Source organism: Pongo pygmaeus, chromosome 5 (assembly GCF_028885625.2).
Source record: "Pongo pygmaeus isolate AG05252 chromosome 5, NHGRI_mPonPyg2-v2.0_pri, whole genome shotgun sequence".
Classification (NCBI taxonomy): Eukaryota; Metazoa; Chordata; class Mammalia; order Primates; family Hominidae; genus Pongo; species Pongo pygmaeus.
Genome location: NC_072378.2, coordinates 68,247,394 through 68,265,173, shown reverse-complemented (window position 1 = coordinate 68,265,173; position 17,780 = coordinate 68,247,394). Strand labels below are relative to the sequence as shown.

Below are 17,780 nucleotides of genomic sequence, written 5' to 3'. Positions count from 1 at the left end.
TCATCAGACACTGTGATAGGTGTTAACAAGATACACAGAAATAAAAGAATATAAATCCTAACCTCAAAAATTTTATAATTTAGGACATTCTGCATGCAAATGAATAAATAAATAAATAAATGTTTAAAGACAATACCATCTTAACATGAAACATGAAGTATTTAGGCTTTCAGAGGACATACTGCATCTACTGGGGATGTAATTATAATAGACATAGAGTGGTGAGTTATGGACAATTTAGACAAAGTCAGCATTGACAAAGGCACAATCCCATATGCCACAAAATAGAAATGAGCAAAGGAGTTAACCAAAAATACTTTCCAGATTAGAATGTGCAAACTAGCATGTAAATGTTATAAATGCATCAGTCTGTGGATGTCTACTTTTTTACAATATCAGTTCAAGGTTCTTAGTCAATTTGATCACAGGTGAAAGAGAATTCACCACAAATCTAAAGTTTCAAAATAAGCTAATGGTGCTATGAAAATCCATCCAAATAAACAAGAAAGCCTGGCAGAATATAATAAGTACTTTCAACCTAACTTCAAGCCTTACATGTAGGTATTAAAAAGAGGGTGTTTCACAGGTATCCAGCTGTACTTAATAAACCCTTTATGAGATTAAAAATCACAAAATGCCAATTTAATCATTCCATTAATGTAATTTTAGCATCTCACTTTATTAAAAGTGCCTGATACAATCATATTGGTTATGTAGTCCATTTTCCAGACTAAAAAGAAAATTCTAGTGAAGCAATAGGATATTATAAATTATCTATTTCCCCTCTATTTTGGCTTTAAACATGAGTGCATTTTTCATTTCAGAATTTTTCTATTCAAAGATAACATTTATTGAGCTTGCAGTATGAAGCCTCACCATCCTAAGCATCCTGAGAAGGGTTTATAAAAAGAGATTCATGCCCTACACCTTACAGTCTATTTGGCAAAAGGACGTACAGTTATGCACATTATTGAGAACATTCAGAAAGAAAGCAGCACATTAACAAAGGTGAATTAGGTGCTGCTAAGCTAATCTTAGTGCTGAGTTACTAGAATAAAGGACTATGTGATGTCCTTAAGTATTCTGGTTTAAGGTAAATTTTGAGTATGATTTATTATGAATGCAATAGTTATATGTTTTCTGGCAAAGAGAGGATAAGAGTGTGTAGCACAGATGTGGTGTCTAGAATGAGCAAGTCAAATGTGGAAATCAGAGAGAAGATAATTTGGCAGGGGATTGTATTTCGATGAAGAATTAGGAAGGACCTTGCTGAGATGATATTAGGAAGAACAAGAACATCTATTTGTGAAGTGTTTTGCTCATCAGGCTTTTACTGAAATAAGACTGCATCAATAATAATAAAATGTTTTGAGACTTTAAATTCATATATTTATAGTTATAGTTGTTCAATCCTTTCTGACCATGTACATATTCTGTGTTAATGTTAAAGCTTAAGAGTGAGTTAATATTAGAAATCTGAGGAGCAATTTGAGGTTCAACGCTACCATAAACATCAACAAAACATGTATTTTAGATGGGGTCAGTTTTGTTCACAGTCAGTAACAGAAAAAATAATAAAATTGAAGATACATCAAGTGGGCATTTTTTGCGATTTTATTTTACACTAAGAACCGAAAGATCCTTTTTGAAAATTAATTGCACTTTTTTTTGCAAGCTTTTTAAATTTTTTTTTATTATACTTTAAGTTCTAGGGTACATGTGCACAATGTGCAGGTTTGTTACATATGTATATGTGTGCCATGTTGGTGTAATTGCACTATTATGAAGGAATTGGCTAGACAAAATAACTCATTGGATATAAAAAACAAAAGAGGAAAGGCCTAATATTTCTTTAGTGTGTCAAGTCCAAATCATTGAGAAAATAGATAATTGAAAAGTCAGGTAGGAGAGGAATACATAAATTTAACTTAAAAAACTAGACAACAGACTATATATATATAAACACACATATATACACACACATACATATATACAGACAACAGACATTTTATATATATATATAATTTTTAGTGTCAAATATGAGACATTGTTTTATTTTTAAGTTTTTCTTTTTAGTGATATTCTGGATTAAAAAAAATTATTAATGGATTTGTTTTATGGGCCGCAGCCCCATAACACTTCTGGAAACAGTAGTGTCATTTTACTGAATGAGAAAAAAATAGAGAACAGGGAGGCTTTAGGGGGGTAGAAATTAAGAGTTCTGTTTTGGATATTTAAGCATTTCCAGATAGAATTTGTGCATTATCTTTTAGGGATAAATGTAGAGAAATGTAAAAATAAAAACAATTTATCATATTATATATCTCTATTTCTTTTTTTATAACCACTCATCTAGGTTCTCCAAGATGTGAAGGAACAGCTTTTTTCTTGTTATCTGACGTTTAACTGGGGAGCTAAAGTGGTGAGGAAGCTGCTTCTCCTTCAACCCTGCATGCAGGCTTGACTTTTTACCTGGCTCAGCAGCGAGGTAGTAGAGACAATCGATGTCTCTCCCCACTCAATGCCTGTTCCTTGTGTATGGCTTACTTCCAATATTTGTAAGAGGGACCTCTCAGGGTCATTGCAAACCTACGAATTTAAAAATACCTCAAAGTTTTCTTTCTGAAACTGTGTTTCTATTGAAAACTGATTCACATCTCAGTATTCTGTCAGAAAAGAGTTCCCTGGTAAGCTGGCAAAACGTAAACACTCCACAATCCCTCTTGGAGTCTCGTTAACACACACAGGAGTAAAGATTTATAGAGAATTTAGTCTGTGATTGGCATTGCTCAACTGCGCCACGGGCGAGCTGTGGTGATAAGGACTGGCTGAACTCTGCTCTTATGAACATATAGTCTGGGGACTGTAGTGGGGGCAGATGATAAACGAGTAAATGAATAAACCAGAGCATTTCACTAGAGGTGTTATGAAGACAACGTGATAAAGAGGGCGATGTGATAGGGAGTGCTCAGGCAGTCTCAGGAGAGGACGATATTAGAGCTGAGTCTGAATCACTGGACAGAGCCAACTCTTAATTTCCACCTCCCCAAAGACTCCCTGACCTCCATTTTTTTCTTATTCAATAAAATGACATTAATGTTTCCAGAAATGTTATGGGGCTGAGGACTGTAAAATAAATTCACTAAAAATTTTTTAAAAATCCAGAGTATCACTGAAAAGAAAAATTAAAAATTAAACAATGTCTCATATTTGGCACTAAAAAATGTTTTACATGTAAAATATCTGTTGGCATGTGAAGATCTGTGTTCAGGAACAGAGAGAAGGCTGGGGCTTGTGGGGATCCTGGAAAAGGAGAGGTGGCAAGAGATGGGTTCAGATGCTGGGCAGAAGCCAGATCTTATAGGGCCCTATAGGCCATGCGACCAGGGAAGATGCAAAGTATGAAAAGATTTTAAAGTAAGGAAGTGATAAGATAGAATTTACATTTTAAAACTTAACATTGTGGTTTTGTGTAGAATGGATGGTACAGGGGCAAGAATGGGTACTGTGAAATATTGGAGGACTATACTGTATGTAGTCCAGAGAGAGCTGATGGTGGCTTGGATTATGGTCGCATCAGTGGGCATAGAAAAAACATGGATGAATTTACAATGTTTTCTGGATGTAGAACTGGCAGGTTTGTGGTAGGGTGTAGAAAAATAGAAAATTAAGGTTGACTTTTAGGATTTTGGCTGAATCAAATAGCTAAAGGGTTGATCATTTTATTGAACTGGGTTAGACTAGTGTTCAACAATCCGGGTGTCTATAGCCCTTAAATCAAAATTTCTATCTTTTTGAGGTGAAATTTGGAATGCCATTTTAGACACAAAGCAGCGAGTACTGCAATAAATAACCTTTGTTTAAAAATTTACTTCTCAAATTTAATTGAAATGTAATACCTAACTTCTTTTTTAATTCATAGAACACCATTTAATAAACACTTAACTAGAATACATAATTTCTTCTCTCATATGTAGCCAGGTCAGAATCAACACTTTCTTAGGCTGTTTCAATTTCTCTTCTTTCTCATCAGAAGCACTTGCAGTTGGATTCTTTTTTCTTAATGTTAGTTTTCAGTTTAAAAACTCCAAAAGTCTATTGCTTTCTGAGCCATTCTACAAAAGTGACTAAGAATCAAGAATAATAAGGCTGTGTTTTGAAGCTGGGAGAATGCTGAGAGAGCAGCCTGCCTTACCATCCTGTAACACGCTTCCTTATATACCAGTGTCATACTGGGGACAATTAAAGTTTCACTTCAGCAGTGTGATAAATTACCATATTTTCTGAAACTAGAAGAGTTAAAACTGCAAAGACTAAATTGCCAGGTTCCTGGAGTCTACTTTGTTATATTAACCTCCTCCCACCATACATATGGAGTTGCAATTGGGCTCACTTTGAAGACAAAATTGCCTTCTTTGTACAAGGGCCAAATTAAATTCTATAATACATTTTAATAAATATATTGTTTTCAGTCTGTTTTTACATCCTGACCAGTAAATTTTGGCAACTTAGAATAGGTTAGGTAAAAAGAACCACAAATTAGATTATGTTGTGAATATTTTGGATAATAAAACTAACATTTCAGCTACTGTTCTGGGTTGAATATTCTTGATTGATTAAGTCATAGGTAGGAAAGAATAAAGGGGGAGAAAAATTTTGGATACTGGCTTTAAAGTTATTTCATTTTGTGATGGCAAAGTTGGAGAGTTCAGATTTGTATTGAGTTGGGAGTTACCCAGGGGTCTGTAAAGACTCTTTCGGGACACAAGACTGAAATGTACAAACGTCCAACTTCTGCCCAGCGTAGTAGCTCATGCCTGTTGTCCCAGAGCTTTGAGAGGCTGAGATGGAAGGACTGCTTGAGGTATAAGTTTAAGATCAGCTTGGGAAATATAGTGGGACCATGTCGCTACAAAAATAAAAAATAAAGTTAGTTGGGTATGGTATTGCGCACCTGTAGTCTCAGCTACTCAAGAGTCTGAGGTGGGAGGATGCTTGAGCCCAGGATTCCCAGGTACAATGAGATAAAATCATGCCACTGCACTCCAGCCTGGGTAACAGAGCAAGACCCTGTCTCTAAAAAAACAGAGTACAACCTCTTGCTTTGGGCATATGTTGAGAAGCAAAAATCTGTCTTCCATTTGCCATTTTATACTAAACTACATAGGAGGAAAATAAAAATGCAACATCATTTTTAAAAATTAGAATTAAAATATAAACAAATGATAATGGTAAGGCTAAGAAGGATAAAAAAAGTTGATAAGTTAAAGTTTGAATGAGAAAAAAATATTAAATGGTAAAAGCAAGCCAAGATTAATAAAGACACAATTAATTTAAAAATCTTTTAAGCTAAGAACTGAAAAAACACTGGAATAATGCTCAAAATCTAAAATGACATAAAACAAATATAATTGTCATACAACAGGCTAGAAGCCTAAGAAGATAAAATCCATATCAATTAAAGAACAGGTTAATGAGGCAGCATTTGAGTTACAAATTACAACAAACTCATGCAAACACAACCAGGGACCTTTGAACCAAGTTCCAGCAAATGTTGAGAATCTTTCCATTCACTGTCTTCACCAGAAGGGCATCCTGCAGAGAGACTGAGGGCAGGGAATCCTCCCATGGATGCTGTAGGCCAAAATTTTAGGTTCATAGCAGACTGAAGCCTCTTGCTCTATATAACAGAAATATTTGGGTCTATCTGTTTATGAGGCCCTACTCTTAGGTGATTCTTTCTATCTTCTTAGGGTTTGTAAGAGTATGAAATATATCTGGAATCTGCAACATGGCAGCATCTCTCTGGCAGGGTTTGGGCTCCCAGGAAAGCATTTCTCAAATGCAGCTTGACGGGTGTGACACTGCTCAGCCCAACAGACTGACACAGCTTGTATGAAAGTACTTCTTCCTAGCAAAAACCTGGGAGAAGAATCCCTTTGAGTCTACGACTAAGAGAGTAGAGTTCAATAATTATAATACTCCTAGTTCATTTGACCTATTTCTTCCACAATCCCTTAATTTTAAAGTAATATATTCATATAAATCATTAAAAAATCCTCTAATTTACATAGATTTTTTACTATTCAAAGTATTTCTACCTAATTATAATAATATGTCAATCCTGTAATATAGAGGGGTAATTAATACTGACTCCATTTCATAAAAAAGGAAATTGAAAAATAGAGTATATAAATTACCCAAGTAAATATTTTAATTAAGGATTGTGACTGAACTTTAATCTACATCTTCTGAATAACAGACCACTCTTCTTCCCACTGATTCATATAATTAAATCTACTTATATATAAATATTTCAGTATATAAATGAAGACTTATTTACCAATAGAACTTTCGTTTATTTTAGTCTTTAATCTGTCACCCAATTATTATCTATCCTTGTCCCCTATATTATTTATACTCTACTGCATGGAAACATATCAGATTGAGAAGTGTCCACACTGAAAACAGTAAGAACTAAACTTAAATCATTAGCTCCTCTAATATTCAACTACTGACTAGGGGAAAATATTACTATAAAGTAAAAAGCTATAAAGAAAATTAGTATAAAACTTCAGGCTTTTAGCTAAGATCTTAAGCTTTTTATGTTCCCCGAAGTGTTTAATTTTGGAAATGGTTATATAAATTTTATTTTGGATAGATATATCTATATAATTTTAATGGCAGTCATACTGGAAAATGCAACTTTCCATTACGTGCGACACTTTTCTCCTGTTAAATATTAATAAAAATCAAGGCCATTAAGGACAGAGGGTTCTAAAGTGATCAAATCGCCCTAGAGGGGGAATCACCATAAAAAGACACTTACAGCTAGACCTAATTAGCAGCTTGCCTGATGCTCACAGAAAAACTGTTATCTCTAGTTAGACCTAAACCATATCAGAAAACATCAGTAGCATACAATGACACTTAAGAGACAAAAACAAGGTCACAGTGCAACTCACAAAGTATCAAACATTCTTCTTTCTCAGCTAATATGAGTGACTGCTATTTCTTTACCAATTATGGCTGGTCTTCCCTTCACCTAGATGATTTATTAAGGTTTATTATCCAACCATAGAATTGTCACACCTTCCGAACAGCATCCAGTTCAGAACAAAGGCTGCTCGCTTCCTTAAACCCTCTGCCAAATCACTTAACAAAAGCTCAAATCCCTTAAGTATTTCAAACACTCCATTGCTGACATCCCCACAGTTCCCTATGTTAGTTTCCCCTCACTCTCAAGAGTAACAAATTCAGCTAGGTCAGCTACAGGTGTGATTCTGATGAACTTTGGTTGAAGGGCATTAATATACTACTACTAACACTTTCACAGTATTTGCTCCCTATCAGGTTCTCTACCTTACAGCATCCCACAAAGTCCTATGAAGTGGGTATTACTATTGTCCCCATTTTACAGATGAATAAACTGAAGATTAGATGAGTGACACAATTATATTAAAAGGTAAAAATCTAAATTTAAATATGTGTTCTCTTGCAGAAGTCCAAGATCACTTTGCTTCATCATATCGATGTATTATGAAACAGACAGAAAATGTCCTTTAAATTTTGGGATATTAGAAATTTGGAAATGTTCATGTCAAGAAAATCCACTTAATAGTAATTTTTCTTGTTTCCACCAGGTATCTATAGAGTTGCATGGAGAGAGAAACAGGAAATAAAAGAAAATTTATTTATCCTCAAATATGTAAATTATTAATTGAGAATTGACCATTAATAAGTTAATTATCAATTAATGACTACAATGAAAATTCAGAGGAAATAGTTTGGACCACCAGAACTTTGGTGAGATAAGTAAAACAGACCACAAAGACCACCGAACACACATACACACACAAACATGCACCTTTCCATAATATTTTAATTATTAGTATAGATTACAAAAGAAGGAATAGACCACGTTATGTTTATGAGCCAGGAAATTCCTTTTGATGCTCTATGCCTCTTGCCTGTCTTGCTTCATTAGTATCAGCCCCCTGTTCTCAGACAGGGGATGCAAATTAGTAACTAACAACTCACACTAAGAAATACTACATCTTCATTTTCCTTCCTCCTTATATGGATCTCAGGCAATGGTTTTCTTTCACCTCAAAAGAAGTGGGAGGAAGTTGTGCATTGACTCAGCAAGGAATCTGATAGCATATTATCTACTTATAGGTATATATCAAACTCTGAATACATAAAAGTATTTCATTGTTTGATATAAACAATGCATGTCATTCCTACATAGTGTCTATTTCATTAGAATGGTTTCATGCAGTTTCTTAAAAACAGGAGGCTTTACAACTGTAATGCTTTAACATTATCCCACACAAAAATGTCACTGCCCATTATTACCACAGCCCTCCCCGTCAAATCCTGCAAAAGTAGTGAGTAGTGGGAGACACAGTTTGTGGTTTTACATGTTTCTTCTGTCCTCCTCTTGTCCACACTCTAGTGCAGGTCCTGATCTACATTCTTCGCTACTGATGTACCTATCATAGCTTTATTCTTTAATATGATAGCTTAGGGATATCATGTAGGATGGTTAGAAAAAATGTTGCCTGAAACCACTGAATCCTCAAGTTACCATCTTTCATTGAAGCTAGTGTATTTATATGAGGTTTTCAGAACTGCATTCAACTTTGCATATGCTTATGTCTGAATCTTCTGAATGCAAAGGAAAACTTTTGAAATCAGGGACTATATATACTTCTCAGCAGTGCCTTACATCTCATTGATAGTTGATGATGCTTTCATACCCAGTGAAAGTGCCTGAGTTTAGCTATAAGATGATGAGTCCTAAAGAGAATTTCAAATGTTTCCACCAAATAAACCTACATATTTTAAAATCATAGCGTCAATTTTTTTGGCACAGCCTGGAAACTTAAAAAATCCTAGTTATTAGAGTTCACTTTCAGATACTAAGTTCATAGGGATACAATGTGATAAGAATCCTACATCTTTTACCATGCAACTAAATTCAAGAATGAAAATAATGGAAATCAGAAATGGCACATGATACGTTTAAGTACTCAAGGATATGCCCATATGTTCACTTATGAGAGAATATGAGCTAGTCTACATTTACAAATAATATAGTCATAATGCACAAAAATAAAGGACCTACATGAAAGAAAGCCATCTGATTTTATTGGACTTAGAGTGCTTCCAATGATAAGATAATACCACTAATATCCAAGTAGCTTAAAAACTTGTGTTACTACTTGAGTGATAAAGTTCCACAACCGTATCAACTTAAGAAAATGAGTTTTCACATCTGAACTATAACATAGCCTCTCTACTGATATCTAAGGATTTTGCTCCTAGAAAAGTTAATGGAAAGTAGACTATGAGAAACTTGGTTCACAGTATTTTAACCAATCAATGCCATTTTTATGTTTGTATTTATGAAGTCTAGCTGACATAAAAGAAGTAACACAAAAGTATTTAAAAAGTTTCTATAGTTAGTTCTTATCTTTTATTTCTCCATATTGTCTATTTCTTTGCACTTCATGGACAAATAAGAGTAAACTATATTTGATTCTATGTAAATGTTACATAGAATGAGCATTGAAAAAAATTTAAAAAAATTTAAAAAGTATAAACTTTTCCAAATCTTTGTTGAAAGCACAAGGCATCACTACATATGTTTGTGTCTGCCTGCCTGTGTGTTTATAGAGAGAGAAATAAGACAGAATGTTACTGATCTCATAAATAGATTTTCTAGTGCTGGTTAACAAATAAGTAATCATGGTTTTGACCGTCTAATATTCATAATTGTATGAATATTAACTCATAAGTTAGATTCATAATTCACAGAATTCATAAAATTTTAGGAAATATTTATATTAGTAAAATAATATAATTATAATTATTTGCCTTCATCTTTAATTCTAGTCATTAAGTACAGGAACCTAGTAGTCCTTCTCTGAAGGGAACAATTAAGTTTGTTAGATGACTTTTGCATATCTACACATTGGATTGTTTTTCATATTCTTCATGTTTCATATATTTAAAACTTCCAGAAGGACTTTGAAGCATTGCTTCATAGGTCAGGACATTAACTTGAGGGTATTTAAAGGGTCAGTGGGACTGAGGGTAAGTTGCAGGATATGTTTGGAGGACAACAGTACTGGGATCCCAGCTATGTTGCTTGGATGCAGAATATGTGACTAAATGGGCTAATGAGAAAATCTCCCCAAGAAGAGAGCGATTACTTATATTGATCTTTGCCATCTTAGCCTTTGCAATTCTCCATTCATGTCTATCTCTTTCTTTAAAATGTGTCTTTGCTAACCCTGAGAGATTATATCATCTATGTGTGTGTATTTTCTCCTATAACTTGTAAGTCCTTTGAAGCTGGACATTATTCTTATTTATTTTGTAGGAATTTGTTTGATGTTTGAATAAACTAAATGGCAGCATTGTGAAGGCTTCCCTCTAGCATAATGGGTGAAATTAATTATGAAGGATAGATAAAATAGAATAGAAACATTTTAAAGGAAAGAAAAATTTAAAAATTTAAATTTAAAAGTAAAAATTTAAAAATTTAAGATAACATAAATGCACTCTAAGAACAGACTGCATAGTCTTCATAATCCCATAAAGATTGTAAATTGTTTATAATTTAGCCATTTTATGCATCTAGCAAGAGATCTAGAAAGTCTGATTCCCTAGCACATGGTCAGTGGTACATTGCCACTCCCTAATTGAATAAATGTAAGAGAATAACACAGGAAGAACTGGCTCTAAATCAGATCTCTCTAGTTTCAGTGTAAAGGCAATAATTAATCTCAAGTCTTTAGAATTCATTGTAATTTTCCCAGAAGGAAAAAGCCAAAGCAGATAAAAATCTTAGTGGAAAATATTAATATACACATTTGTAGAAATATAATAAAGGTAAATGTTGATTGACACTAAAGGACATATTCTACAATACTACATATGATAGAATCAAGAAAAGTACCCAGTTTTAGGCAAGATACAATGGAAAGGACACATTTTCCAGTGTGACTGAATGAAGGTTGTACTCTTAATATTTCTTGTGTACACTAGGAATCATATAAAAAGCACATAATACAAAGATAACCAAATGCAGAATAGGCTCACCTGGGCAAAGAGCAATATTACAAGGCTTATGATGTGTTTCAGGTCCTTCACACGGCCTTCCTCCATACTGAGGAGGTGTGCATGACCTTGTTCTTGTTCTTTGGCCTCGACCACATGTAAATGAACATAAACTCCATGGTGACCATTCCTCCCATACTCCGTGTACTGTAATAAAGCAAAGAAGCTTCAACAACAAAATCAGAGAAGTAAAATCAAAGATCATTTTCTTTATAATTAAAAAGCAAAACTCATTAAATAGACAAATGTAAAGATATTTTAAAACTCAGTTGAGATAACATTCTTATTTGTCACGAAATATAATTATTAATTTAAAAATTCGTTAAAATAATGAAAAATTGCATGTGCTTTTTTCTGCATTTGAACAGTAATTCATGTCATAAATTTTAAACCTTTCCTTGTGTTTAACGGAAATGCATCTCTCTCCCTTATGGTAAAACTGTCACAAATTATTTTTAAGTTGAAATAATATCAACTAGTAATATAGAAAACTAAATCTCTTATAACAGAGATAATCTCCTAGAGTTCAGTTTTTATTTAGATAGCCAAGGCCCAACATAATTCTCCTAACATTTATAAAATTTTGGGATTAATGACTTCTATTATATTAGAAAATTTTTAAAAATCTGAAAATTGAGAGTGCATATTAACTTTTAACATCACATTTTAGAAAATAGATTTTTTGCCATTTAAAAATGTGGGCTTAAAGTTACCATATTTTGAATAAAAGGAATTTCAGAGTATCTACTCACATAAAATATTCCTCTTTGCCCTGTTTCAAAATGAATGGAAAATACGATAATCTCTTTCTAATGACTATGAAACCAGAAGATGCTTTTCCTCCTCTAACAACTTGATAGAACTGGAAATCTACCTAATTTATATAAATTTCTAAAGAAAATAATTATGCTTAACATAAATATGAATATATCAATTCTTCAAACATATTACTACAATGAATTCACAATTGATCTTAAATAACATAATTTGTGTTCTTTCAGAATAACCACCGTGAATAAATATTGTTATATTTTGCAAAAGACCATCAAGATTCAGTATTTAGGCTGGGCGTGGTGGCTCATGCATGTAATCCCAGTGCTTTCAGAGGCCAAGGTGGGCAGATCACCTGAGGTCAGGAGTTCAAGGCCAGCCTGGCCAACATAGTGAAACACCGTCTCTACTAAAGCTACAAAAATTAGCTGGGCATGGTGTTGTGTGCCTGTAGTCCCAGCTGCTCAGGAGGCTGAGGCAGGAGAATCACTTGAATCTGGAAGGTGGAGGTTGCAGTGAAGTGAGATCATGCCATAGCACTCCAGCCTGGGCAACACAGCAAGACTCCATCTTCCAAAAAAAAATATTCAGTGTCTGATCCCTTCCCTGCATGGTCAAATCACCACTCTCATCCTAATTCTTAATACTTGAGACAATACATAATAGCACCCTAATAGACAACATCAATAAAAAGGCATGAGAAAAAATGTGCTTTTTGGTTCAAAAGCTCCTGTCTTGATATTGGACCTCTAGTCTTGCTATACTCTTAGAAGTTCAAGAAGCCAGATGTTCGATATGACACCCACAGATATGATTAAGGAGAGTAGAAATTTATAGAGGAAAATGACCCCCAAAAAAGTTCATTTTTTTCTTTAACATTGGTAAGGGTAAGCATAGGTTCATAAAAAGTGGCAGAGGAAATATGCAAGTAAATATAATACATCTAGAATCTTTTTCATATGTATGCTTACCAAGTTGTTACTTTAGAAACACACATAGCATACCTTAATTGTGAGATACCCCATCCCCTTCTATTGGTGTTATTTATTTGCCTAAATTAGTTGTGATAGGATGTTTAAATATTGAAAAAACAGCCAATAGAAATATTCAATGTAAATCTCTTTAAGATTCTGAGAACCTTGTTGGGAAATATAGTTTTAAAATAATACGTAGGAAAAAAAAGAGGGTGACAAAAAATATGATGTTTTACTTTTTTCCCATAAAATTTTGGGAAAACCAAAGCCAATTTATATCCATTGATATATAAAAAGCGTAAGTCTATATTTAGCTCTAATAAAACTACATATATATATAAAAGATGCATATACTACCCACATATATAAATATTCATATATGTATATATGATTAATTATGGCAAAATAGTTTAAAAGTACTTGCATTAATATATTTTGGCATATTAAATGAATATTTTTATAAACTATTGCATTTATTTCAAATTACCAATATTTCTCCTAAAACAACCTTTTCTCCTCCAATTTTAAAACTTTTCTCCTCCTATTTTCAAAACCTTTTCTCCTACTATTTTCTCCTCCTATATAAAAAGTTAATGATGCTATGTAAAATTCATATTGCTGCTTCTGCTCATTTTCTTTTCTGTCAAATCATACTGTTCTATATTGCACAATCCCAGAAAAAAAGGAAGATGCTAAATTGGCATATTTTCCTCCATGAATCTCAAAAAATGTTGATTAACCTTGATGGCTTAGTTAAATTATGAAACTGGAATCTTCAGAAAAGTAATGTTACTTAATACTTTCTAACAGTCTTTATGGCTACATGGTAAAAGTTCGTGACTCATTCACATCGTTTTAAAAAAGATATTTTTTTCATTTGACAAGGATACAAATCATTAACAGTGTTATTTTAGATACTATTGAGTTAGTAGAAAATTATAGCACATACCACATAATGTTTATAGATGCTATTCATAAGATTAATGTTAAAGATTAGACATTTTTATTTTAATGGCAAATTGTTATATATTTTTTAATTTTGCAGCAAAACATGAGAATCTGTAAATGATCTAGTTCATTTAAAATGATCTTATAAAACCAATATATTTAAATGAAATTCATTCATTTTTATAGTTTTCCTCCTTAGCTTAGGCATTAGCTATATTATTATATGTCTTTTTGTGATAACTAGAGATGAAATGAAGAATATGCAACACACAAAATATATTCAACCATATTTTGAAATAAACATATATAAATTTTCTCATGATTTAGATTGAGCTATACATAAAATAAGTGAAAGGTTTTATTTTATTTATTTTATTTTGAGACAGAGTCTCACTCTGTCGCCCAGGCTGGAGTGCAGTGGCACGATCTCGGCTCACTGAAATCTCTGCCTCCTAGGTTCAAGTGATTCTTGTGCCTCAGCCTCCTTAGTAGCTGGGATTACAGGCGCGCAGCACCGCGTCTGGCTAATTTTTGTATTTTTAGTGGAGACGGGGTTTCACCATGTTAGCCAGGCTGGTCTCCGCTTCAGGTGATCCTCCTGCCTCCGCCTCCAGAAGTGCTGGGATGACAGGCGTGAGCCACTGCGCCTGGCCAGGTTTTATTTTTTAAGAAATAAATGAATATAAGAACTATAACATTTAGCAAAACAAAACAAAACAAAAAAAATTCAAAAGCATTCCTTAGCCTGCAGAAACTTCTGCTACAGGATTAAAATACATAGAGTACACCAGTGGCTCCCAGCCAGTGGCAGTTTTGCTCCCCAGGTGACATTTGGCAATGACTAGAGACATATTTGGTTGTCACAACTTGGGGGAAAGTAGGGGGCTACTGGCATCTAGTGAGTAAAGGCCAGGTATGCTGTTAAACATTAAAAAAATACACAGGATGAACTCCCCCAACAAAGACTTATTGGGGTCAAAATGTCAGTAGTAATGAGGTTGAGAAGCCCTGGAATAAACCATAAAATTCAACAAGGGCAATAAATTGTGCTATTGAAAGTAGCGCTCTATTTTTCTCAATTTTCTTTGTTTATGTCTATTGTTTTTTACTTTGAGTAATAAAGGCTTTTGAAGAGAGTACTATGTCAAAGCAAAAGTTCTGCTAAAGGTCAAATATCTTAGGATCCATATTGAAGTAACATATTGCATAATTTAATTAAGGCAGACTTCTGAAATTTGAATATGGATGAATGGTCACTAATTTATAACACTATTGATTAGACTTTATAGTACAAATAAATATAACCTCTAATTCTATAACTCCACACATTTTGTGGAAAGTGACTTTAATATTCAATTTGTTCATTTATTGTGTCATTTTCATTAATTAAATGCTAAATACATTTGAGTGTCCAAAATGTGACAAATCAGTTACTGATTTCTGAGTTAATTTTCTTCTTAGGAATTTATTATTTTAGGAAGATATTTCTATTGTTTAAAACATTACATTTTAAAAAGTCACTTTTTGTCACTATTTTCAGGATATATTAGATTGCAAAGTAAGTACATATTTACCTGCCTAACAAATAATAACATAAAACATTTGAGCACAAAATATTTCATAACAAATACCATAACCAGACGAAAAAATTCCAATTTCTTATAGTGGGGCACTTAGTCTATATTTTTAGTTTGCTAAATTATCCTTTATGTTTGGAAAATTAAAAATAAATATACAAAACTTTTCTTATTTTCTTTACTTCAACATTCTGAACTAAAACAATGATTAAAAGATAAACTTCTTAACGGTACTATTTAATCAAATTTAGAAAGAAAAAGACTTCATACATATAAAGGTGAAGAGGAGCTAGTAATTGGTATGCAGTTCTGTAGATGTCAGGGTAAAAGGTTTGAGTCATTTATGCCTAGTGTTCCATTATTGGAACACTAAGCATGTGGGAGTTATTTATATTCTACTGCTCAAGGTCATCACCAAGATCTGATTTTTCAAATTCAAAAAATTGCAACCTCAGGCATAAATAGGGAAGAAAAACTTTAAATTAAAAATCATTAAATTATGGAATATTAGATAGCCTTCTGGACATCAGACACAGTGAAAAAGCGGGTTTGGCAGTTCTGTGTGGGAGAAGCGTTCTGATCCCATCACAGATGTTCTCTGTGAAGGCATCAATCAGTGGTCTCTGGTAGAAGGAAGGCAACTTTCATATGTTATCCTTATAAATGTGCATAACTAGTGGCTGGGAAGTAGACTCTGAATGGAAAATTTTTGAGAACACTTTTCGATCCACTCAGACTCACATTTGGAGATCCATTTGCCATAATACTATCCTTGTATGTTGAAAGGGTCTTGGCTATTCAAACACATGCTGATTAGATAAATTATATTTCAAGTACAGCATAATTCTTTACTGACATTTTTCTCATTGTCAAGGACAGAAAACTTGATCCTGGATCTCCTTATTTCAATACTGTAAGTAGGGAGCAGCTTTAAGTATTCTTCCCAGAAAACCCACTCTACCCACACCCAAATGAAAATAAGTATCTACCCTTGTGGTATGAAGATTTCATTTCTAAAACATGTTGGTCAAATGATACATAATCACAGTTAGATAGGAGGAATAAATTGAAGAGATCTATTATACCGCATGGTGACTATGGTTAATGACTATATATTGTATTCTTAAAAAATGTAAACAGAGTGGATGTTAAATGCTCTCAGCACAAAAATGATAACTATAGGCAGTAATATATTTGTTAATTAGTTAGATTTAACCATTTCACAACATATACATATATATATACCTCAAAATATCATGTTGTACAAGATAAAAGCATACATGTTACCTGCCAGTTTAAAAAATAAAATAAAATAAAATCCCCTGGTCCTTACTTCTACTTGTTTTTCTTCTGTTGCCAAATGTACCTAGAATCTGTCTGCTCTATGAATCCTGTTTTTAATCATATTTTTTCATCTTCTTCCCCCTTTCACAAACTCCTTAAACATTTTTTCTTGTGAATCTTTTTTTGTTTTTACTTCACCCTTTTTTCTTGCTCTAGTTTAATTTCCACTGAGCCTCACTGATTTTTCTTGTTCTTAGTGGCAATTATTACTCTTTTCCAGTGAATTCTGCCTTCTTTTCCTCATAGGTTTCAGTTTTCTGCCCTGCTTAGCTTTTAATTCTACTTCATCTACTGCTTCGCTACCTCCCAATTCTATTCTAAAGGGATTGCCCACCTCATTGCATCATTCCTCCACCTTCTGCCCACCACTTTCTTTACTTTTTATTTCCTCCACACTGTCCTTTTTTATTGTGATAAAAAGCATATAATGTAAAATTTACCATCTAATCAATTTTTAGTGTACAACTTGGTAGTATTACCTATATTCATAATGTTGTGAAACAGATATTCAGACTTTTTCATTTTGCAAATCTGAAACTCTACACCCATTAACACCTCTCTCAGACTGTCTTTTAATGGATCCCCTTTGCATATTCTGCTGGAAAACTGACATTATTCCTGCTCTTACTCTGTGCCACCCACTCTCTATTCTTGCTTTTAGCAACTGTGGAGCCAGCCATCTCTAGAAATGGAACTTAATGAGAAACTTCTAAGCACAAGCTAGCAGATGAAAGGCTGCCACAGTGCAAGTCACTTTCTTTACACCCATCCCCTTTTGGAGGTCCCTGGAAAGGCTGTAAATGCAAGTCCAGTGTCAACTGCAGCTGTCAATACGTTTATAGTCACCCATCCACCACATAAATGGTTAGACAAAAAGATAAATCTGGAGATTCACAACATCATGTGCTTTGAACTTCTGGAAACAAAGCCCAGAGTCCTATTATTACTTATTTTTACATGATAGTCTGTGGTCTGGGAGGGAGAAATGTCTATAATATGCATGCGTGCATCAACTGAAGAACAACATTGTGATGTA

The 17,780-nt window shown here is 33.5% G+C and overlaps 1 protein-coding gene across 2 annotated transcripts in view; it reads right to left on the bottom strand.

The window, feature by feature from the left end:
• Window positions 1-17,780, bottom strand: part of ADGRB3 (adhesion G protein-coupled receptor B3) — a 754,183-nt gene that overhangs the window by 432,695 nt on the left and 303,708 nt on the right. For both annotated transcript variants that reach the window (XM_054491608.2, XM_054491609.2), the window contains exon 4: window positions 11,113-11,277. In XM_054491608.2, coding sequence (XP_054347583.1) covers window positions 11,113-11,277 — 165 coding nt within the window. The remainder of the gene's footprint in view (window positions 1-11,112; window positions 11,278-17,780) is intronic.